General features: G+C 33.8%; 1 protein-coding gene across 1 annotated transcript; it reads right to left on the bottom strand.

The window, feature by feature from the left end:
- Positions 1–639: 639 nt before the first annotated feature.
- LOC138334312 (polyphosphoinositide phosphatase-like) lies at positions 640–23729 on the bottom strand. The gene is given in 25 exon segments (XM_069282958.1): positions 640–1461; positions 2026–2127; positions 2879–2970; positions 4171–4333; positions 4696–4770; positions 6276–6417; positions 6563–6621; positions 7684–7825; positions 8078–8244; positions 8631–8689; positions 8910–9045; positions 9220–9248; positions 9282–9331; positions 9334–9359; positions 10782–10915; positions 11529–11626; positions 12338–12500; positions 12637–12737; positions 13503–13634; positions 14140–14351; positions 14624–14674; positions 15159–15324; positions 16206–16338; positions 16754–16852; positions 23579–23729. Coding segments are annotated over 25 exon segments (2766 nt in total). The 5' UTR covers positions 23636–23729; the 3' UTR covers positions 640–1283.
- Positions 23730–24266: the final 537 nt, after the last annotated feature.

Here is a 24266-nt window from a genome sequence, read left to right as displayed (position 1 = left end):
TCACACTTGTAGTGGAGACACTGACTGTCGGAATGTTCACACTTGTAGTGGAGACACTGACTGTCGGAATGTTCACACTTGTAGTGGAGACACTGACTGTCGGAATGTTCACACTTGTAGTGGAGACACCGACTGTCGGAATGTTCACACTGTCGGAATGTTCACACTTGTAGTGGAGACACTGACTGTCGGAATGTTCACACTTGTAGTGGAGACACTGACTGTCGGAATGTTCACACTTGTAGTGGAGACACTGACTGTCGGAATGTTCACACTTGTAGTGGAGACACTGACTGTCGGAATGTTCACACTTGTAGTGGAGACACTGACTGTCGGAATGTTCACACTTGTAGTGGAGACACTGACTGTCGGAATGTTCACACTTGTAGTGGAGACACCGACTGTCGGAATGTTCACACTTGTAGTGGAGACACCGACTGTCGGAATGTTCACACTTGTAGTGGAGACACTGACTGTCGGAATGTTCACACTTGTAGTGGAGACACTGACTGTCGGAATGTTCACACTTGTAGTGGAGACACTGACTGTTTGAATTTTAAAAAACTTAAAAACCTCTTAATTCTTGGAACTGTTTTAGTAAAAGATAAGATCATGATAGCAAATGAATCATCCACACAATTTGAATTTGCATTGAAGATTTTATTGCACAGATCCCTTAAACCATTTCCTTTCTATAAATGATTCATTCAATCAGTCTTTATATTTTAATTCACTTCATCTTTGACAAAAGGTATACATGTTGGAAAAACACCATTTCTAGATTTCTAGATTAACTTAGGTGTTTAACTTAATTGAGTGTCAATTATACATAACACATACTTGGCACATAAAGCTATGTACATGTATTTTAACAACGATTTATCTACTGAAAAATAAACCCATCATACATATCCTGTATAAACAGCTATCGATGATACAATAGGATTCAGACAGCAGATAGTCCATAAAAAGTATGAATGTTCTGATCTCTTTTCATTGCTGATGCAATAGAAGATTTTCACTTTCTCCCATACTTGACAGGGTTATCCCATGGTTGCTAGGGAAAAGATAATTTTGTCTTTTACCGGGGTCGGGAAAAGACAGCTCATACGCACGAGACAATGACGTGACGTCATCAATACATGTGGTGTCTATTGTCCGCGATGTTCCTATGATGGCGGCACTTGTTTCTAAAAACTGCATTTTCACAATGTTCCGTGAAAGAATGGGAGAAAAAATTCATCTTTGAACAGCAAGTGTAATTGTAACACAGAATGTAAATCTCATCTCAAAGTTTTAGAAATGTAACGTTTGTAGAATCTTATTTGGTCCTTTGACGGGTTAGTTGCACCCTTTTCCCCACACATAACATATTTGTGGTATAGTAGTTGGTCTTGTTTGTTGACAGGTGGGGGTTCCACTTCAAAACTACTACCAAACTTGAACACACTAGCAACATCTCTAAAATGGAAAACAAAATATATTATCTTACCAAAATAAACACATTTGGAAATCTTCACTTTTACTGCTAAAATCCTAATTTAATTTTGAAGACTTAAGGTGAATGAATACCTTATCAAAAGCACATGGAATAAACCACTGAAGGAAACATGTCTGCATCAGTAAAAATATCCTTTCTACTTTCTGTCTTTCACTAATTTCCATCTTACCAGCTAATTGGAAACATTTGATGGAGAAGGTGAATATAGAGGTAATAGTTGTTAGAAATTGAAAATACAACCATATTTCTTACTGACAAAATTACATTTCAATAATATCAGTCAAAAAAAATGCAATAAACACAACTAAGAACCAAGTGAAACTTCCCATAAGTACTTCTAAAGAACCAAACACCAAACGATGACTAACTGTGATCCATGATTATATATAATTATCAACTGAGGAAACCTTCTTCCATAACTTCCAATTTGAAAGTAATTATTGCTTTTATCATTGTATCATGCTTTTATGACTTTTTTTTAACTCTAGTTAAAAGCAGTAAATTGACATGTCAACTTGACTTACATGTCCATGACCCTGTTACACCTATAACTCCAGTCCCTGTTCCAATAGCCAGTGTCCATCAGGTCAGCATTGCCCAAGCATGCCCGGCCAAGATTCACATATCTGTATGATAAATATCATATAATGCATGAGCAAGAATCTCGCACCTGTATTATGAAATATCCTATAATGCCCGCCAAGAATTGCATAACGTGTTCGCTGTAATTAGCATCCCCCCTTAGCGCCCTTCTTTCCATGATGGATTTAAAAATGTTTTACAGCATGTGATGCCTCTGACATTAGCATTGTATTCCATATTACATGAACTTGCAAGTCTTTTCATGAGTAACAGATTAATGTACCATCAGTACAGAAAGAGTTAAGATATGGTTGACTTTTTTCGTCCACAACTGACATTTTGTTTCATTAATAAGCAACCACTTTTGTTACAATTACGGCGAATATGGTATATATTTTATAAAATATTCTATAATGCCTGGACATGACTCACATCTGTAGTGTACACAAAAATTGCTAAGATACCCTACAGTAAAACACATTTATAACAAACACGCTTACACTGAACACATGGTTATAACTTAGTTATTTTCATTCCCCGTCAAGGTTCCTATATGACATCTGTAACATCTATATAACAAACTGTTCTTATAACAAGTAATTTTGACAGTCCCCGCAGGTTCGTTATAACCCCATTTTACAGTATACAGTACATCTGAGATTTATGTAAATGTGTAAAATACCTTTATTTTGCTCACATTCACAAATCTAGTTTTTTAAATTTGTATTGCTAATAGATTATTTAATGTTGTAAAGAATGTACCCAAGAAATAATTTTAAACAGCCAAAGTATTACCTTTTATACTTGTTCATGTCATAAGTGCGTGGTTCACCAAGATCAATGCCATAGTCACTTTTTGTCTCCAGTTCTCTCTTCCTCTGTATATTCTACAAGTTCATTGTTCAGTCATTTGTATACAAGTTACGTGAAATCGTATAAAATGCATAAGAGTTGATAGGATAACTCTATTAGTGTCCATATTGTTTATAGTGATATGTCCAACAATTTCAAAAGTATGGTCCAAACTAGAACAAATGAAGAACAAATACTATAATAAGATTTAAATCACCATTAAAATCTCGATACCTCGATAATGATATCTTGGCAATTAAGCACTTGGTAAGTCTCTTGCTGAGCTATCCAAATCTTTCAGGAGGGTTAATGAAAGAATCCTGTATCACCATCACAGCACATCAAGTATGAGTCATTTATGTTTATAACAATGTATGCTGTGGTGTCCTTTAACATGTATTAATAATGTCATGCGAGGTGCTTTTTCCAACCTCAATAGAAGACACGAGTTATATTTCCCCTTACAAACTAGTGAATTGGGGAAATGGTAACCCAATGACTGTTAGGGAGGAAAACATCCTATCTTACATGATAGCAAGAATGGAAATAGCAAGACAGCTCACATGCTCTAAATAATTACACAGCATAATTCATACATGATGTGGATTCATAACATGGTGTTTAACTAAAATCAAATATTTTGAATATCATCAAGTCTGTAATTAGAAAAAGTTTCGTAACAACTGTAATAATATACTATTTTGCAAGAAACAAATCCAAAGCCTCATGATGACACAACAAAAATCTCTGGAGGACAGGCCTACTGTAAACCAAGTTTTATTCGCGAGTGATTTACTTTCACGAATTTCGCCATCGACTAAAATTCATGAAAGTTTATCTCCACGAATTATTATCGATATGACTTAGTATGATAGCATCAAATGAAAATAGAACTATATGTAGTCTGTTCTGAGAAAATTAATATTGACGAACTTGTTTTGACACGGAATTAGTGAAATTTAATCGCCGCAAATAAAAGTTGGTTTACAGTATATAATAAAGTATAGCTGGATATTTCCATGGGTCACACTTAAAACGATAAAATTATATTTTAGCAATTTCTAGATATTTCACTGAACAAATTTTCACGATCATAGCAATGTTCTGTGATATCTCAAAAATATCATCCCTGAGATAATAACGGTCTATACAGTATTTTCCCTAACACATATCTGTCCAATACTCCATTACTTATAAAGTAAAGGTGATGTTGAAGTGAAGATTTTGAGACATACCTGGGGTCCTTCATCACAGTCAACAGATGAGTCTGACTGGGAGCTGGAGATATCAATGTATAACAGCTCCACTTCATCAGAGCTGCTCTCACTCGACTCGGATCCTGTTGAGGTGGTCGAGGAAGTGGAGTCCTTCCCACTAATATTGGGGTTAACTTCCTGGCTGTGAACAAATAAGGTCAATGGTCATAGCAAATGCCTATCAATGATATTGGAATTAATCTCCTGGCTGTCGATATACAAGGTCAAAGGTCAGTATTAGCATCTATGTAAGGGCAAAAAGGACAAAAAAGAACTTAACTGTCTTTCAGACAAATTAATGACTACAGGAGGCTGTCGTCCCATCTCCTGTGACAACCAGAGAGATAGCTTATAAACCTTATATTTGGACATGGTCTACATGTTTACATCGTCCTAAATAAGGCAATGCAATAATGATAGACAATGATACAATGCTCCCCTTTGCCACCTAGAGGACATAAAAAGCATTAAAGGACCGATCAACATATAAACAATTTTCCTTACACAGTACTCTCCCTTTCAGGCTGAACTCTCCTGGTAAACGGGCTTTCCACTTTAGTTGTCCTCGGTTTTACATCCCTGTTAGAAAAAAACAACAACTCTTTACTTTTAATCTCATTAGCACAACCTTATGTAACTCAATGACAAAGCAAGATTAGAATCAGAAGAATTTTGTCTTCGCCACCTTCATACTAAAATTTAAAGCTGAATTCACTCCATGGTTTAGTAAGAATTGAATATAATCTTTAAGAACAATTTATGTGAAAATAACTCAATGTTTAAGTAAGAATAGAATATAATCTTTAAGAACAATATAATTTATGTGATTACAACACTGTCACAACAGCCTCCTCCATAGTATCTGGTTAAGGTATACAATGTATATAGTATCTGGTTAAGATTTGTAGTATCTGGTTAAGGTATTATAGTATCTGTTAAGGTATATATAGTATCTGGTCAAGGTATACAATGTATATAGTATCTGGTTAAGATTTGTAGTATCTGGTTAAGATTTGTAGTATCTAGTTAATTAAGGTATATATAGTATCTGGTTAAGATTTGTAGTATCTGGTTAAGGTATATATAGTATCTGGTTAAGATTTATAGTATCTAGTTAATTAAGGTATATATAGTATCTGGTTAAGATTTGTAGTATCTGGTTAAGGTATATATAGTATCTGGTTAAGATTTATAGTATCTGTTAAGGTATATATAGTATCTGGTTAAGATTTATAGTATCTGTTAAGGTATATATAGTATCTGGTTAAGATTTATAGTATCTGGTTAAGGTATCTGTTAAGGTATATATAGTATCTGGTTAAGATTTATAGTATCTGTTAAGGTATATATAGTATCTGGTTAAGGTATTATAGTATCTGGTTAAGGTATTATAGTATCTGGTTAAGATTTTTAGTATCTGGTTAAGGTATATATAGTATCTGGTTAAGATTTATAGTATCTGGTTAAGATTTATAGTATCTGTTAAGGTATATATAGTATCTGGTTAAGATTTATAGTATCTGGTTAAGGTATCTGTTAAGGTATATATAGTATCTGGTTAAGGTATTATAGTATCTGGTTAAGGTATATATAGTATCTGGTTAAGATTTATAGTATCTGTTAAGGTATATATAGTATCTGGTTAAGGTATTATAGTATCTGGTTAAGGTATTATAGTATCTGGTTAAGATTTTTAGTATCTGGTTAAGGTATATATAGTATATATAGTATCTGGTTAAGATTTATAGTATCTGTTAAGGTATATATAGTATCTGGTTAAGGTATTATAGTATCTGGTTAAGGTATTATAGTATCTGGTTAAGGTATATATAGTATCTGGTTAAGATTTATAGTATCTGTTAAGGTATATATAGTATCTGGTTAAGATTTATAGTATCTGGTTAAGGTATCTGTTAAGGTATATATAGTATCTGGTTAAGGTATTATAGTATCTGGTTAAGGTATTATAGTATCTGGTTAAGGTATACAATGTATATAGTATCTGGTTAAGATTTATAGTATCTTTAATGAGTGTTATACAGGCGAATAACAAGATACCAGGCCGATAATGTGAAAAAACTTACTTGGAGAATGTAGGGTAGAGAGAATGTGTGAAGATGTCTTGGAAAAAAGTCAGTTCTGTGGTGCGGTAGTACTCCTCGAACAAGTTTACTTTCTCCTCTGTCTGGTCAGCATGTTCCACCTCACATGTCTGGGGTTTGGACACTGATGTGGAAATGACCATCCATTATACTCAAAACTTTGGCAAGATTATCAAATGCATTGAAAGCATATTTATAACATTTTGGTTATCATGTCTTACCTTTTATAAGTAAAACTATTTTTATGCTTATTGTTTGTATCATCTTACCTTGTTTCCATGGCAATGGTAAACTTCTGTAGACTGGCACCTCCCACCACTGGGAGTAGCTGTCAATCAATAAAACAAACCTGTTATTGGATGTGTTTATACATCAATGTGCATTGGTATGCTTAGATTTGAAACTCAACAAAACAAAAATGGTACCGTAAAAATTAAATAACTGCATGCAGCAATCATACTTGAAAGAAATACTAAATGTTTTTAAATTTAATGTCAATACATCAGAAATAGTTATTGATTTCATTATCAATTTTGAACTAGAAATATGTCTGTTAAACATTATAGTGCTCCTGTACCACTTCCTAAAACCTTAATTTCCTGTTATGTGATATTTTGCACATAACAAAGAATAAGATATTTACACCTGAAGAAAATCATATATGATAGAAAATGAAAGTAGAACTCTAGCCATCGATGTGTGATGTATAGGCATGCAGGTCAATTATATGTTAGCCTGCAACTTTGTATAATAAACAGCACATAATATCCAAAAGATATACCTACAAGCCTATATGAAATAAATGTTATCCATTTTGTCCTTTCTTTTATTGACTATATAAACCTAATTCACATTGTATTGTTTGGGAAGTTTCCAAAGTCAATGAGATGCTTAGAATATTTTAACCGATACATGTGTTTGTATGATACGACACATGAAGTTTACACATAAAATTGTGTTTAATAGCAGTGTCTAATGTCAATGTTGTTAATTCAATTAGTAGAACATCACTGACAGATATCTCTTATTATTTGTTTTAAAAGGCTGGTGTCACTTAATCACTGCAAAATATATTTATAATGATAAGACAGTGACTTCCGGTATCATATGCTCAGTATGAATTTGTGCATAGCGGAAGTACACTCAAAACCTGACAATGAAAATAATAGAGTGAGAGTACACTCACACTGAAAATAGAAACAAAATTTGAGTTAACTTCAAAATCACTTATAAAACAATGAAAATTATAGCATTATTTATACACATAACTTTTAACAGCATGTTCAAAACACTTTCCTTAGTTCTAGAGTTGCAACATACTGAAGTCATCTTGAGAAAAGGAATACACTTAGTGTAAAATGAAGAAAACAACAGATAAGATCACTCCTACCTCCTCCTTATCTGCGTCAGCTTAGCACCAAAGTCTTTATTGTGAAGGTAAAAGTCGGTTGGTAACTCCCAGATATTTGGCTTCCCTTCCACTGGCTCAAACACACCCAGGAATATGTTGGTGGCCTGCTGTTTCTCAAGATCTATGATGAAAATATATAAGTCTCACTTATTCTTAATAATTCAAACACAGTTCAATTGAATTCAAGAAGTCTCAATTATTTTTGATCAATCAAACACAGTTCATTTGAAAACGGTCACAAAAATATTTAGGCTTAGATTTTAGATAATCAAATTAAAATTTCAGTGTATAATATTCATCTACACCATTAATTTCCTAATTTCCTTATTGTCATTTTTTAACTGTTACGTTTGAGTTGAAACTATATTTATACCTGCAAAGGTATTGCTGTAGTACCGAGAGATTGTGTTCATAATATCCTTGGAGTGGGCAGTCCATGGAGCAGTTTTACGATATCCTTCGATACGATGAACAAGTTGTGAGCCCCCATACTGTAATGCTATAGTGTCTCCCTGGTCCTCATACAACTGCTCTAACATTCTGTAATAGTTACCAAGGAATCATCAAGCTACATGTAGGACAAATATTTAAATTTTGTTTTACATTCAGTAATAGTTACCAAGGAATCATCATGCTAGAACAAATATTTTTATTTTAACTTCAAAATAAAGATGCAACTTATAAAACTTTTGTTTTTTTGTATAAACAGAGAAAGTAAGCTAAATTTGACTTTTGTTGTATGCCCTATTGTCAGATATGGTAATCAAGTCAAGTTTTGTAAGGAGCAAAGCATGAGCTCATGGAGAAAAAAACACCAATAGCAATGGCTACTTAATATTAGCCTTGATTTCTCCATTCAGAAGAAACCTTAACCACTTTTCCACTTTAGCATGTGGAGGCTAAGAGTTATACATATATGTACTTACTTAGTACACACTGTATCAAATTCTAACTTTGGTTCTTTTAAAACTCCTAGAATAAAAAGCTGAAAAGAAAAAACAAAAATCAAGACTAAAATGAATGATCATTTTTATACAATAGACAAAATTTTCAAAGGTCTGGAATTTATTCTTTCGAAATAAACTAAAATAAATTGACGTAAAATATTTGAAACACCTTTATTTTTTTCTATTATTTTTTTGTTGCATCTTTTGTTAACTAAAATAATAGTGGTTCCTCTTGATTTCAAATTTTTAGAATCTTACCTGATAAGCCAGGGCATATTTGCCGAGGGCAAACTGTGCAGTGTTGGTTCTATCGAGACAATCGACACAGTTGGTACGAGCTACACCAGTCTGTATACTGCCATGTTCTGTCTTCAGGCCTCGTAGTCCTCGTAAACTGAACAAATTACAAAATCAACTTACCATAACACATGAAACCCGTGTGACTATTTTATCAAGATAAATTGATATACAAATCATTTCAGAAAGCCTGACAATACTTTTATATGCACTGTTGAGGTTTATAACCAGTAGTTTTGTTTAGATATCCTCTTGACATTGAAGTACTTACCTGCTGGACTGCCAAAACTCCTCGCCCACCTTCTTAGAGACTGCCAAAACTCCTCGGCCCACCTTCTTAGATTTATGTACAAACAGTCCACATAGCTTCACACACTTACCGCAAAGCTTACCATTCTCTGTAGCACACTACTCTGCACATTATGATTAAAAATAGTATATAAACATGTACTGTACATGTATATACAAATGTCTTATATGTATACAGTAACATAATAGACGTGTATATTTTTATTTAGTTGAATAAGCATAAAAGAAAATAAAGTAGATATTTTGTTTTTATTTAAATAATCTAATTAATAAATTCTAATAAATTTTAATTCACATAACATACACACATAGATTTCCGCCTTTCTCTTCAATATCGACTGCACTTGTGTTTTAATGCCAATCTTGTTCGGCGAGTTGACTACGGCCTTTTCTACAGTTATATATAAGGAGTTCAACTTTCTTATTCGTTTACGTGGTGTACCCTTCTTGATTTAAATTGCATATAAATTTAAAGGAGGTGGAAATATTACATACAAATGTTTGAAAGTTATCGTGTTTGTATGGAAATTTAATTGAAGTTTTGTCAAAAAACAAAAATACGGCGACATTCTTACCGGATTAATTTCACAATCAGAACGAAACGCCTTGGATCCACGATGTTTATTTTACTCACCCGTGAAGATAGGGCTTTAAATACTGCTACTGTAAAATCATTAGAGCCCAGGTTAATGTTTTGATTAGTAAACAAAAGATCGATTGCTACACGCGCTCTTTCAAATGATCCGATAATTGGTCTAGTTTCACTTCAAAGCGCCACCTAGCTGCTAGGTCAACAGGTGACAAGGGCGACGACCCGTTCGGTAAACAAAAGATCGAAATACACACATACACACGTGGTCGTCTTGGCTAAATAATGAGGACCATCAAAAGCCCTATGCTTTCTTTTGGTCACAGTTATTATGCGTATGTATCGGGTAATTAATTTGATTATAATTGACTCGATTCCGTCACTCCAATACCCGCTTAGTACACAACCGACTGTACAGGTAACGGTCTGTCACTTGACAAGCGATTGACGGACACGGGTGAATGGTCGTAATGAAGAGGGCAATTAGTGTTGGCTATGGTCTGAAGGACTGCTGTACCCAAGGTAAACTGTCACAGGTGAATGGTGTAATTATGGGTCAATTACGTTGATCAGTGGTCGTTGGGACTGCTGGGCTGGTCGTAATACGGAATAGCGGGGTGGTCGTAATACTGAGACGACCGTACAAAGATATAGAGGGGAAAATAACGGGACTGAAAACAAGTGCCGTAATAGCGGGTGGTCTTAATTCTGAGTGGTCGTAGTGAGGTTTCACTGTAACTGGTAGTATATTTTCAGATTTTTATTAAAACTGATGCTTCAGATATACTTAACCTCTTGAAACTTTTAATATTTTTTTGTTTTCCTTTTGAATCTATAATTACCAACCTTTAACATTTGTTGATACATAGTTACAATAAATTGTTCAAAACTGTGTTAAACTGTTAGTATGATGATAAGAAGTCAAAACTGCTTACTTCTTGCTGATGTGAGCCATATCAAAACTAATGTATTTGAGGGCATGTTCTGGGGGTAGGAACTGGTTTAGATAATTAACAGCTTTCTTGTACTCGTCTGTCAAGATACTCTCATGTCGCTTCTTCTCCTTTTTCTATACAACACAATTTATCAGAATTTTTCCAAATCAGGTTGAATATACATATATATTCACAAATGGTAAAATGGTAACAGAGAAATACATTTTAAGTAATTAAGTTGAGGTAAATGAACTAATTAATCTATTAGCTGTGATGTTAGTACAGCTTATAGACTCATAATCTGTTCAAGGTTAGTAAAGCTTTTAGACTCATAATTTGCTCAAGGTTTTTACAGATAATGAGTTTAAAAGCTTTACTAACATTGAACAGATTATGAGTATATCTAATTATATATAATTGCAGCATGAGATTTTATGTTTGCATGGCTTTTATGTGTACAATTATAGCAATTTTCTAGACTGTGATATTATGATTTTGTTTTTGTGATATGATAATTTAATCTGTGATATGCTTTACTTATTCTGTGATATCTTTGATTTCATTTTATATACTTACTGTATGTTTATTAACTATGCTGTAAATACTGTACATTTTATATGTTCGACCACATGTGAGAAGAGTCTTTGACTCAATGTGCAATGGAATGAAAATAAAGTCAATTATTATTATTATTATTATCAGCTGTACTAACATTGAACAGATTATGAGTATATCAGCTGTACTCACCTTGACCAGATTCAGGATGATAACAGGTGCTCCGTATCGCTTGAGAACCTCATTAAAATGTCTGCCTGCTACACCTGCATACGGATCTATCTGGTCAACTAAAACATAATTTTAAAACTTTATCAAACAATAACTTTTTTGTTTGAAACATGTGATACAAATTTTAAGTCAATGGCCATTCCTAGATAAGTAGTGATATTTTAACGAACTGCTTGCTTTTTCTCAATTAACAAAATAGAATATGTGTCTAATTGGATGGCATTGCTCAACATTATATTCCTATATTAGATGATACACAAAATCCATGCTACAAATACAGGTCTGAGGTTCCCTAAAATTGGTGGTTTTGAATGTAACAAAATTTAAGCATCATTGACCCTTGAAACTTTGAATGAAGGTAAAGCTCATGTGAATATAATTGATTCATTTCAATTAGTACACTACAGATAGACCCAAGTTCAGGACCATTGATTTGAAGAAAATACTAGTATGTTATCCAACAAATTTCCCAATTTCAGGTCTTTGGGCCTAATTGATAATGAGAAGATCTTGTTTAAAGGGAAAAAAGTTGAAGCCGGCTTAATGAGGACCATATTGTCAAAGGCATATTTTAATGAATACAGGGGTTTTGCGATCCCAAAACAATGTGGTTAAGGACAATTTACTGTCAGTTTATCCCGCTATCCGGTCATTATGACTTCATCATTTGACATGATTTTTGTGTCACTTCATAAACACAGCAAGGTGGGACTAATCATACTTTACTCATATTGTTTTGGTATCTCGAAACACCTGTATTAGCAACTTACTCATGATAGGTGGTTTGGGGACCATCTTGGACACATCCTGTGACCAGTACAGAGGAACTGACCCCCTCATCTGGACAAAAGATGTGATGTTAGCTCTCTCAAGGAATGTTATCGATGCATCATGAAGGATCTGTTCTGTCTCTACTTCATTAGCCACATCTCCCTACAAATGTATCAAGTAACACTCAAATAAATATAAAGTTTAAGTTCCTAATATACCGATGGTTTAAAGTGTTGTTGAGAATAATGACAATTTTATTCATTAGTTAGCAGAAAAAAATTAAATTTACATGTTGTACCTTGCAGTTAGCTCCTCGTTTCAGAAATCTTGTTCCAGCAAATTGGTTTGATCTTCTTGCAATCAAGGTGATATACAAAGGCTTACCATATACACAGATATCTGGTCAAAGGTCAAGGTCACTCTGTCTAGAATCTGACATTTTCAAACCCAATCAAACCTGCTAAGAGGGCTCATTTTGCTTGAAATTATCTTCATTGACTTCAATTTAATTTTTGAAAGAAAATCATTGTAAACAATTTTTATTTAGGAAAACTGTTCTAAATTCTATCAAAAGTGTTTAACTCTTGAAATGTTTTTAAAGATGCTCCACCGCCGACAGACCAAAAATGATATTCATCATATGAACAATAATTAGTGTTTAATCGTGTATATAATAGTCTAATTAACACAAAAAATAATATAAAATAATTTATTTTGCCTTTGGTACATGCGCGTTCAGTAGTTCATTTCATATAGGATATAGTGGTACTGATTTTTTTCGGGATGCAATTAATTATTTTTCATATTTTTAACTTGAAGTAAAATTAGGAGCTCAAACTTTTCAACGGTGGTAATGGTGTAAAGTAAGTAACTTTTGTAACTGAAGAAAAATACTAAATCGTCTGCTGCTGTTTTTACAGTGAAAAAATACCATTTGTCAGCGGTGGAGCATCTTTAACTGTATGTCAATGAAAAGAATTGATCAGAAGATGAAATTTTGGACGCTTTCCTTGTGATTCCATTAAGTTTACTTCTTTTGTTTTTCTTTAAGTATACATAGTGGACATATTATGAATCATGCAGATGCATTTGCTTTACTTCAGGTTTACAAACAATTAAATACTAGATGTCCAATCATTATAACGTTTCACAGAACAAGGATACTGCGCTGATCAACAAAACCATGTGTTACCAGTATCATCCAGTCTCTGTGTATAATGTCTTTACATTTTCTCTGAAGGAAATGATTCCACACGTATTTCTCCTCAGGCACAGATCGTACCCCATACGCAACTTCTGTATAAAGATAAAGAATAGTCAACAAACAGTGTAACTTGTTTTAAAAAATATTTCATTCTCAATCCTTCAATAGCCATGCATATCAGTAAGGGTGTTTGTGTTAACGCTATAAATTAACAATGGATTGAAAATAAATGAAAAAGAAAGAAAATGATACATTAGAAAAAATAAACTGTTCACACTCATAGAAAAAATCCCAACAAGTTTTCAAAAAGGTAATCAGGTGGTGTAGTGGTTATTTAAAGCCACTCGCCTTTCACCTAGCCTGCCGGGGTTTGATCCCCAACATGGATATGGAAAGGTTAGGGGTCACCTGCCTGATCACGTGGGCTTTCTCTGGGCACTCCTGTTTCCTCCCACTCTAAAACCCCTCGTGCTTTCATCCGGGCTATCTAAAGTTTTTTTATATGTGTTATATAATTTATCTCGCATCAATGTAAAATAAACAAGTTTTTTTATATAAAGTTCCAAAGAATTTTGAGTCATTAAAAGAAAAGTAGACCTTGTTTTTCATTTGTTGTTGTAGCTGCTGCACACAGCCCAGTGTCTGGTGAAATGTTATCATCTTCAGTGGTGGTTTGACTTGGTCGTGACTCCGATTGTTCCCAAACCTTCAATGGAGTCTCTGATTCAGTACAGACAGGACAGGAGGTCACTGGGTCAATCACAGTGGTCATATTATACTGGAGAGTTTGGGTGAGATCATAACTATAGCTGAAATACACAATCCATGAATAAACTCACTCCAAAAGACATATTTAGGCTTTCCTAAATCAAAAGACTAGACCAGTCCATTATGACATTTTAATGGTGAATGAGTTAATCCAAAGAGTTCTAATGTTAACATTGAGATTCAAGACTAATTAAGTACATCAAGTACATCAAGATTAATTAATTAAGGATTAACTTGAATAGATTTTTTATGTTATGGAGATATAACACAAAAATCTGAGTGTACTCTAAATAAACCGCGTAAAGACACAAACCTGAAGTAGAAGTTACTTGAAAGATCTATGCTCTGAAACATCTTCAAATATCTGTGAAAAAATTATTATTTCAAAATCAGTCATCATCTAAATTTTATTTCAATTTTAATTCTTAGAGGCAAAGAAAAATTGCAATTTGAAATAGAATGAAACTTTGATTTCTAGATTAACAATATTGCAATGTAAGTTTTATCCACATCAAAAAGGCATAAAGATAAATATCTTATTAAAGAAATTAAAGCCAATGTGTTTGATCGTGTGTTTATTGTAATTAAAGTGAAGGCAATAGAAAATAAAAATACCTAATACTTCCTTAGGTTTTAAAACCAGTACAGAGGCTAGGTTTATCTGTGATGCATGTAAAAATTGTCTTTTTGTGTTATTGGCAAGCTGTTGTAAAGATATCACGTTTTTCACATGTTATATATAGACTAATCAGATGACATTACTCTTTCTATTGAGCTATCTGATCATTTTCTAGTATATTTCCAATATACTGTTAGACCGTATTTGTTCTACCTCAAATAAGGCAAACCTTTGTTCCTCTGAGTAGTTGTAACTGGACGAGCGGATATTGTCGTTAGGAATGTAAATCATAGCTGTATCTTCAATCTTGTATATAATATGTGGCCCCAGTACAGCTGCTTTCCGACGCTTTGTTATCAACACAATGTAGTAGCCTTCCAGGAATCTGACAAAACCTGCAATAATATTAATAGACAATATTCATATGTTTCTATATATATTATGGAGCATTCTGTCTTCTGATAATAATTTTCTACAATTTATCATAGTAAAGACATGTCATGCAGTAACTTCTCCATGCAGAAGGGATCTATCGAGAAACAAAATCAAAGCAATTAAGAAACAGTTACCATTTTGTCTAAGAAAGCAAATATGAAGGTACAATGTATAAGCAAAATTATTGAAATGAGAATCAATTTATATATACTCTTTTTAACACAAACAAAATTTCAAGCTTAAACTTTCAACATAATATAAAATCATAAGCCCATGCAAAACAAACATTTAAAATTTTAACTCTAATTCTACAAATATCAGGGGTACAGATCTAAGTAATCAGTTGTATTTTGGGTGGAAAGTTATTTTTATCTTCTCTCCAGTAAGTGTATATATCCTATTAATCATTTTTAGCCATTATAAATATTGGTGTAAAAAAGATTGAGATTACAGAACTCACACAAATTTCTTAGCTAGTACGTATGATCTTGTTTCATTCACATAATACCAGATTTGTCAGATTATCTCGTTCACACGGTTATATAGAGGACATGAGATACGAACAAGATAATCTAACAAATCAGGCATTGTGTGAAATAGTTATCATATAATACATAGCTTCAGTATGTTTGTTTGGGTTATGTGAACTAATGATGTCTTTTTCATATGAATTAATTGCCACTAATGATTATTAATACCATGGCATACTGATGACATTGATTGGAACCATTGAATAAGTAATCTATTGATCATTGTTCTTTAACTGTTATGGATGATTGATAACCATCAGTCAACAAAGTTTTCTTCCTTGCCACAAGTAAATTTTATTTCATAGTCTTACCGAATATGCCAAATGCTGAGACAGATTTGGCCAGAGGTGATGAGTCTCCTGTCTTCTGTTTAGAGTCCTTGTTTATGTTTCCATGTTTGATCATTGTAAGAAGATTGCGAATCTGGACCATGGAATATTCTGCCTGAAAATAAATATACTTACATATATTCAAATGTACATGTCCAAGTTACATGTATGTGTACTGTCTAACAAGGAAGGATGTGTAGGTAATACAGCCAATGCCAATAGTTTTATGTTGGTGGATATGAGTTTTCTCTACTCATCTGCTGGATACCAAAAGTATGCCTGGTGATTCCGTAGCCGAGAAAATTGATTTAAGAAGATCAATCACAACAGCTTCAGAGTAGGTATCATAGTAAATCTTAATTAAACTTATTATTAATAATTAAAAATACAACAGGCTTCTATATCCCAGATTTCAAACAGCATTGTTATAAATTTAATGAACTTATATCCTTGAACAATCCAATTTAATACATGTAATTTTTTTTTTGCATTGAGAAGCTTTCGCCACTATAGATTACATGAATGCATACCTTATCATCTTGAATGATCAACTCCTTTGGCTCAGTCCTGTCCACTTTTAAAACCCGGTAACATGTTTCTGTCTTATTAGAACCAACCACATAGAACCTCTATAAAACAAAAAAGCCCATACACAAATTAAATCATCAAGTGTAGTCATATATCAATGTAGCGGGATTGGACTGGTCGATCATCTGTAACCAGGTAGCTCAGTGGTAGCTCATTCGGCTAGTGTTTGGAGATCCTGGGTTCGAATCCCGATCTGGCCACTATACTTTCTCCTCTCCTGTTACAAAACTGGCACCCAACTAAAATACACACAGTGGTGGTATAAGGGTCTTGTATGTCTTCGAAGGTGAAGACTTTGAACAAGGAAGGAGGAGTTTAGCGGGATTGGACCGAGTCAAACATCAGTGACCACGTATATGTAGCTCAGCGGTAGAGCATTCGACTAGTGTTTGGAGGTCCTGGGTTCGAATCCTGGTCTTAATTGCCACTACATTTTTTTCCTCTAGATCTCCTGTTACATCAAATTGAATATGAGTATATCATATAGATATAATAGCACATAACTCAGATATTACTAATTACATTGTACAAAACTCAGTATCTATATAAAGGTAAATTAATTTTGAACTGTTATCAAATTAAATCTCCTAGTCAGAATTACTTTCATTTGTGTTCAGGAGAGAAAGAGACAGGACAAATATAGGAAACACTATATGTATAAATACAGCGCAGCAGTAAATAATTATGTAGACTCAATATAACAATGCTCAGTCACAAAAACAATCCTTTTGGATTTTGTAGACTCTAGATCAATAATTTGAGAACATTTTGTTGTTGAAAATGGGGATAGAGTAAGGACGATTATTTCTAGAGAAAGTTTGATCATATGACATTTAGCATTGATTTTTTTTATAACCAATTAAATGTTAGTAGGTCAAATATTGATTTTTTGTACAATGTATACCCAGGGATCAATCTAGGTTTGGGGGAAACTACCCTTTATCAAAATAGGGGAAAAGTTTGGCGAAATATTGGGGAATTTGAATCTTCTTGTTTTGGTCCAAAATTATATTCATTTTGATGAAAAAGTAATGTAAAACAACTAATTTTATTTTTAAAATTTAGTAAAGCAAGATTTTAAGCTCAATAATGAAAAATTTGAGTTTATCATAAAATATGCAGTAGCTGTATGATCAATATGAAGAAATTTGCAAACAAAAGTCTTAAAAAAAATTAATGGAAAATAAGTCAGAGGGGAAATTGTGTTACAAAAGCGGTCATTTTTTAGCTCCAAATGGGGAATTTTTAAATCTTCAGGGGAATTTTAGGCCAGAGGGGAATTCATTCCATGAGGGGAAATTTACCCATAAACGGTAATAAATCAAAGCTAGATTGATCCCTGATACCATACTCGGTCACCTATCTTTTAACAAAACAAAAGGAGGAAAATAAATATATCTAAACTTGATAAAAATACTGGTCAACAAATGAGATAGTTCAAGACAGTAAACACATAAAATTCCATTAGAAAGCAATGCAACAGGTATTCAGAAAGAATTTTTGCCTATTCACGTGCTGACGGCCGCTTGCTACATTGCAAAAAGCACACACAAAATAAGGACCTTGATAGATAAAAAGTAAAAGTGAGTTTTTGACAAAACTATGGAATTTTGCAACTGAATCTTTTAGTCAGTAATAGCGATCCTTTTTGTCATTTTGTATGATGAAATTCCTAATCATTTTTCTAAGACTTTTTTCAAGTGAAACATCTAAAATGTCATGGATTGTTTGACGTTATCGTCTGCTTTTATACTAAATCCCACATTTCGGAAATGGAACTATTCGTCGTTTGGAAGAAGAAAATAATTGATACAAAGAATTCAAAATGATTGTTGGAACAAGTTAATTTTGATGATTTTCAAAAATATGCGCTAGGTGACCAAGCATTGGTAGGACGAGTCTCAACTTCTTTGCTAGCCAAATGTATTTAGTATGATACTCTTCCAAACAAGTACACTTGGCTAGCAAAGTTGGACGAGTTTAACTAAGCCAATGCATAAAAATTATCATTTTATTTTAACACCTCATGTAGTACAGTGCATTAGCAGTGTACGTGTGTATATAAATAGTATAAATGAAACAAACTTTAGCTAAAAGTGATTTCATAATATAACAAATTAGAAATGTATCTCGTGAACAAAACTCATTGAGATTTTTTTTTAATTCTTGGGTAAACATCTGGGCCGTTTTCGATTATACGGTTTGACTGGTTGGACCTAGTTGTTCGTGTATTTATTAAAGACGGACCTGGTGATTTTATAGTGTTTTCAAACAAGCCTTGACAAAGCCCTCACAGGCCTGTATAAAAAATTGCAGGTCCGTAAGGTTTTATACTTGAAATAATGACTTTTAGAAACGGTCGAACCGCTTGTTCCGAATAAACGAAAACGGCCTTAGCCTACTGGGCCATTTTCGTTTATTCGGAACAACCGGTTCGATCGTTTGTTAAAGTCATTATTTCAAGTATAAATCCTGATGGACCTGCAGTTTATGATACAGGCCTGTGAGGGATTTGTCAAGGCTTGCCTGAAAACAGCATAAAATCACCAGGTCCGTCTTTAATTCATAAAGTACGAACAACTACAGTTGGTAGTAGACTAAAGGTTACACCCTTGTGCACACGGAGTGCACTACGTTTAGACTACAGGTAGACACGGAGTGCACGAGGTTTAGACTACAGGTAGACACGGAGTGCACAAGATTTAGACTACAGGTAGACACAGAGTGCACAAGATTTAGACTACAGGTAGACACGGAGTGCACTACGTGTGAACACGGTGTCCACTACAGGTGGACATCGTGTCCAGGTACATTGAGACCTAGACAGACAAGGTGATGTGTTACAGTTAGGGATCGGGGAAGAATAAAATCTTCAATTTGAAATAATACATAATTATAATTTTTAAGTGTTTATTTTTTTTTTAATTACAACATCTACAATTTAATGTACAGTATATATAACTAAATAATACGATATTTTTTTTAGTATACATGTACATGAATAATACCTTTTCACTGCAAAAGTAATAAAGATTAATTTATATTCATTAAGTATATGTCTATTTAATTTTATATCAGTAGTTTCCATTTCTTATCTTAAATTGTCTATATTACGTTTTCAAAAGTAAATGTTTTATGTAAATTGCATTAAATATATATATATATATATCATTTACATCAAGCATTTTCACAAGTCAAAAACAACTTTGAATTGCAGCAAAAACCAGTCCTAATGTGCTTTTGAGACACTTTTTCTTTTATAATAAGCTATCAGTAATACAATCATATACCGGGTAATACATAGCTTTTAAACAGAAAAATTTTGGTGCCTATCAATCAGTTGTCTAGCGATACCCTTGTGGATCGTCTTTCATTAAAATATATACACTTTTATAATATTTTTCTTGCTATTTTAAGTTCTAAAAGTATTGTTCGTAAAAATAGCTTAATTACATATTCTTTATTAAAAACTGAACGTCTTTAAAAGATCATGCAGAATTAAATCCACTTCAAACTATATGACGTTACACATTATAATGTGTCTAGGTGTAAAATAAAATCGTTGAAATCGTTGAATCAAACTATATGACGTCCTCCACTAATTGGTGGCCTGAGTCTACCTACAAGTACCCAATTCAGCTTGTTTTGATTCTTAATTACCGGTACACACAATTAGTTTATGATCCCAACCCCGCAAGTTATCTTGACCGTATATTGCGTCATGGTCCAATAATCATAACTTGTCAAATATACAGGTAAGCCACAGTATCCAGCTTATACAGGTACCTCAAGGTGACCATCGATAGATGGCCAGAGGGCAGAATCGTTGCCTTCTGTGTTTGCACGGCTTTATGAGAATGGGGGCAGTATCTTTATATAATATGTGATTTTGGAATTGTTTCTATGGAAGTTTGTTAAGACAAACTAATATACTTTACCGTTTAAAAATCATATAGGTTCATGAGTTTGAAACGCATAAGTACCATTCTTATTAGATACATGCACATTCTTGTTGTAGAGCCTGGGTAAACATGTACACCATTTCCCGGGGGGGTTGGGGGGTTGGGTTAGATTGGGATGAGGTAAAAACTAGTTGGCAAAACATATAGCTGAATACACCTCAATTATTGTCATGACAGGCAGCCGTGTAGTGGAGCTGACGGGAACTGTGCAATGCGTAAATCATGCATGTCTGTCACAACCTTGAATTTACCAATAATACATGTATATATTATAATCAAAATTAATTTAGATTAGGTACTTATTCAACATTGTAATATGGTATTTTATATGCATAGTCATGATAATCAGGTTTCTGATATACAATTGTATGTAAAAAGCCAGTGTAAAAACAATTAAATTAATGAAAAGATATTGGATGAAATATGATATTCCAATAATCTGGAAATAAATGTGCTAGTTAATTATACACTTGGTATTTAGATGATTTTTAATTTTAATATCTAAAGCTTCATTAACAAATAAATTAAAATGCACTACCAGTTAAAACACATATCCCTATTGACTTTAAGCATCGTTGTATAACTGTACGTATTTGTGTGATGAGTACAATATGTATGTATGTAGAGAGGCTGCCACCTAAGTACAGCATGCTATAAATGGATCTCCTAGGGTTGGGATAAGGTACTACATGTATACAGGTGTTGGTAGTCTGTGATACACTTGACTGAACATATTGAAGGGTGGCCCAAAGAAGGCCCCAGGCCCTTTGGCCCCACTCTGACCAATGTTAGCAATTGACCATGGCAACTGCATCCTAGCCTAGGGGTCTACCTTTCGAGCAGGCAAATTTAAGTGTACAATATACTACATGTATGGATCATACATTGTTATCATGTTACTCACGCTGTTTGTAAAAGAAGGTCAGAATAGGATATTATCAAATTATTAAGGTTTCTAGAATTAAAATAATTATGACAAATTCAGAATCTAAACAACAACTATGAATGTACAGTTTAAATGGGTAGAAGTTGGATTTATTTTGATTCTGTCTGTTTGATTTGTTATCAGGCAGGTGACCTACATTTTAGCGATCGGTCCTTTGAACAGTGTTGATGCTCTAGCCTCACGAGCAGCTACATGTCCGATAATAAATTTTTGCTTTCTTAAGCCAGTGCTTACAGGTTCCTCAATCGGTTGACACAATAAAGTGTAATTTCTAATGCCAATTTTTAACGTCTGTGGACGATTTCTCATTTTTCCAATACTTTGCAACGCGCCAGGTTCCATGTAGCAAATGTTAACGTATTATGCATTTGACAGGATTAAAACTATTTCGCGCACCTTGCCGTTTAGAAAACTATATTCAATACATACATAGTTAAACATTTTATGAAGAATTTAATTTGTTTATGTTTATATGTCCTTGCTTTTATTATGCCCATCAATATATTCTTTTTAATCAAAATAATTTGCCGATCAAAATATCTCTTTGGCGACGATTTGCTTACACTAAAAATCTTACTGATCCACGCAAGGTTCATCACTTTATGCGTACGAAAAAGAATTTCATCTTTAAACTACATATCACTAGCTAAGAAAAATAGTTTTTACTGGGAACTATCCATTGATGAGACATAACCAGTATGTGGTTTACCGTACGCAGTTAATTTGCAACGCAGCATCCTCGATATTCCAGGGGCTCCGATCACTTACGATCTCTACACCCCTGGACTATATCATAGTAAAACTGGAGGCAACAGAACAGAACAGGTAATTTAGTCATTTGATGTACATCAGAAGAGCCGTATAATGGTACACTGTGGTTGACTGTGTTGCTTTGATGTAAGGCGTCGCTCTCTCTGTAGTCTTCAAAGGGAATCTTTGCTGCCCTGTGATTGGCCAAATGTTTTCCGCTGAGCTGCCTTCAATTTCACTATGAGATAGTCCAGGGGTGTAGATATCGTAAGTGATCGGAACCCCTGGAGTATCGAGGATGGCAACGCAGTTAATTTGCTTTTATGAATTCTAATTAACATCCTTATTCATAAATTAAATTGTATGATAATATATATTGATACATTTTACTTTATATGTATCTATTCAAATAAACATTACAGTACGAATGATTTCCAGTAATTAACGGTAATTTTTATGTTGCAATAAATATTATGTTTCTGATCGCAATAAATATTTCTATCTGTCAAAGTCCATATAGACTGCAGAATAAATACATATTTTCTCATATCTCTGTGGCACATCATCTAGTCTGTCTGTGGTCTGGATGTAGTGGACATTTTACCTTGACACAGTGTCCACTACACACACGTAGTGCACTCTGTGTCTACCTGTAGTCTAAACCTCGTGCACTCTGTGTCTACCTGTAGTCTAAACCTCGTGCACTCCGTGTCTACCTGTAGTCTAAACCTCGTGCACTCCGTGTCCACTTGTAGTTCACACCGTGTGCACAATGTGTAACCTTTAGTCTACTACCAACTGTAGCTAGAGGTCCATCCAGTCAAACCACATAATCGAAAACGGCCCTAGTCTGACAGAATAGCTGCATAAGCTTGCAGCACAAACCACAGGACCTCGTTACTAATGATGATATATATAAGATAGGTCACGTCTATTTACATACATTACGTGTAATATTACGTGTAATTTATGTAAATAGACGAGACCTATCTTCTATATATCATCATTAGTAACGAGGCCCTGTGCACAAACCGACACAGGAGTCAGCCTGCAGTATAAACATGTGTCTGACCTCGATCCACCTGGCTTTTGTTTTAACATTTTCTTACCGCTTTCGTCTCATATAGGATGACTTTCTGTATTCGTGAAATAATGGGACATTCCATACTGGTTTTCTTTTACTTCAAACAGAAAATATCGTCTGTCTTGTGACATTAAACATTTGAATGATAATGATCAAAGCACACACTAATAATAAAAAACGTGAAAAAGTCCGTATAACTTATTACGGGAAATACTAAAAAGATATTTCAGAAATTTCTTTTCCTGAAAAAGTCTGTTCCATCCGTTATGAATATTTCAGGTATAAATATCCAGCACGTACATGGTATAGGACATCAATGACATACCAATACCGTTTCATTGATATTTCGAAACACCCAAACGTACTTTGTGTATGTAAGTCCTACTCTCGCCGATTCACAGTAGATTCTAGATAACGTACGTACAGGACTTGTCTGTCCGCCGAGGTGAACAAAAATGCATTGTCGTGCTAGGTCGCTTTTGGTTACACTTATCCAACTCAATACTGATGTTGTTTGTGACATATCTTATCCATTTCGCGTTACAACCAAAGATGTTAAAAATACGAATATAATGTAGATCTAGGCTACATGTTGTAGAGAACAACACAGACTCACAGACACACAACATGTAAACATTGCGACGTCATCGGAATGTGCAAAACTGTACATTGTACAACATTGTTTATTTATCATACGCACGGAAGCATTGCTC

Source organism: Argopecten irradians, chromosome 1 (genome assembly GCF_041381155.1).
Source record: "Argopecten irradians isolate NY chromosome 1, Ai_NY, whole genome shotgun sequence".
Lineage (NCBI taxonomy): Eukaryota > Metazoa > Mollusca > Bivalvia > Pectinida > Pectinidae > Argopecten > Argopecten irradians.
This window is presented reverse-complemented; position numbering and strand designations above follow the sequence as displayed.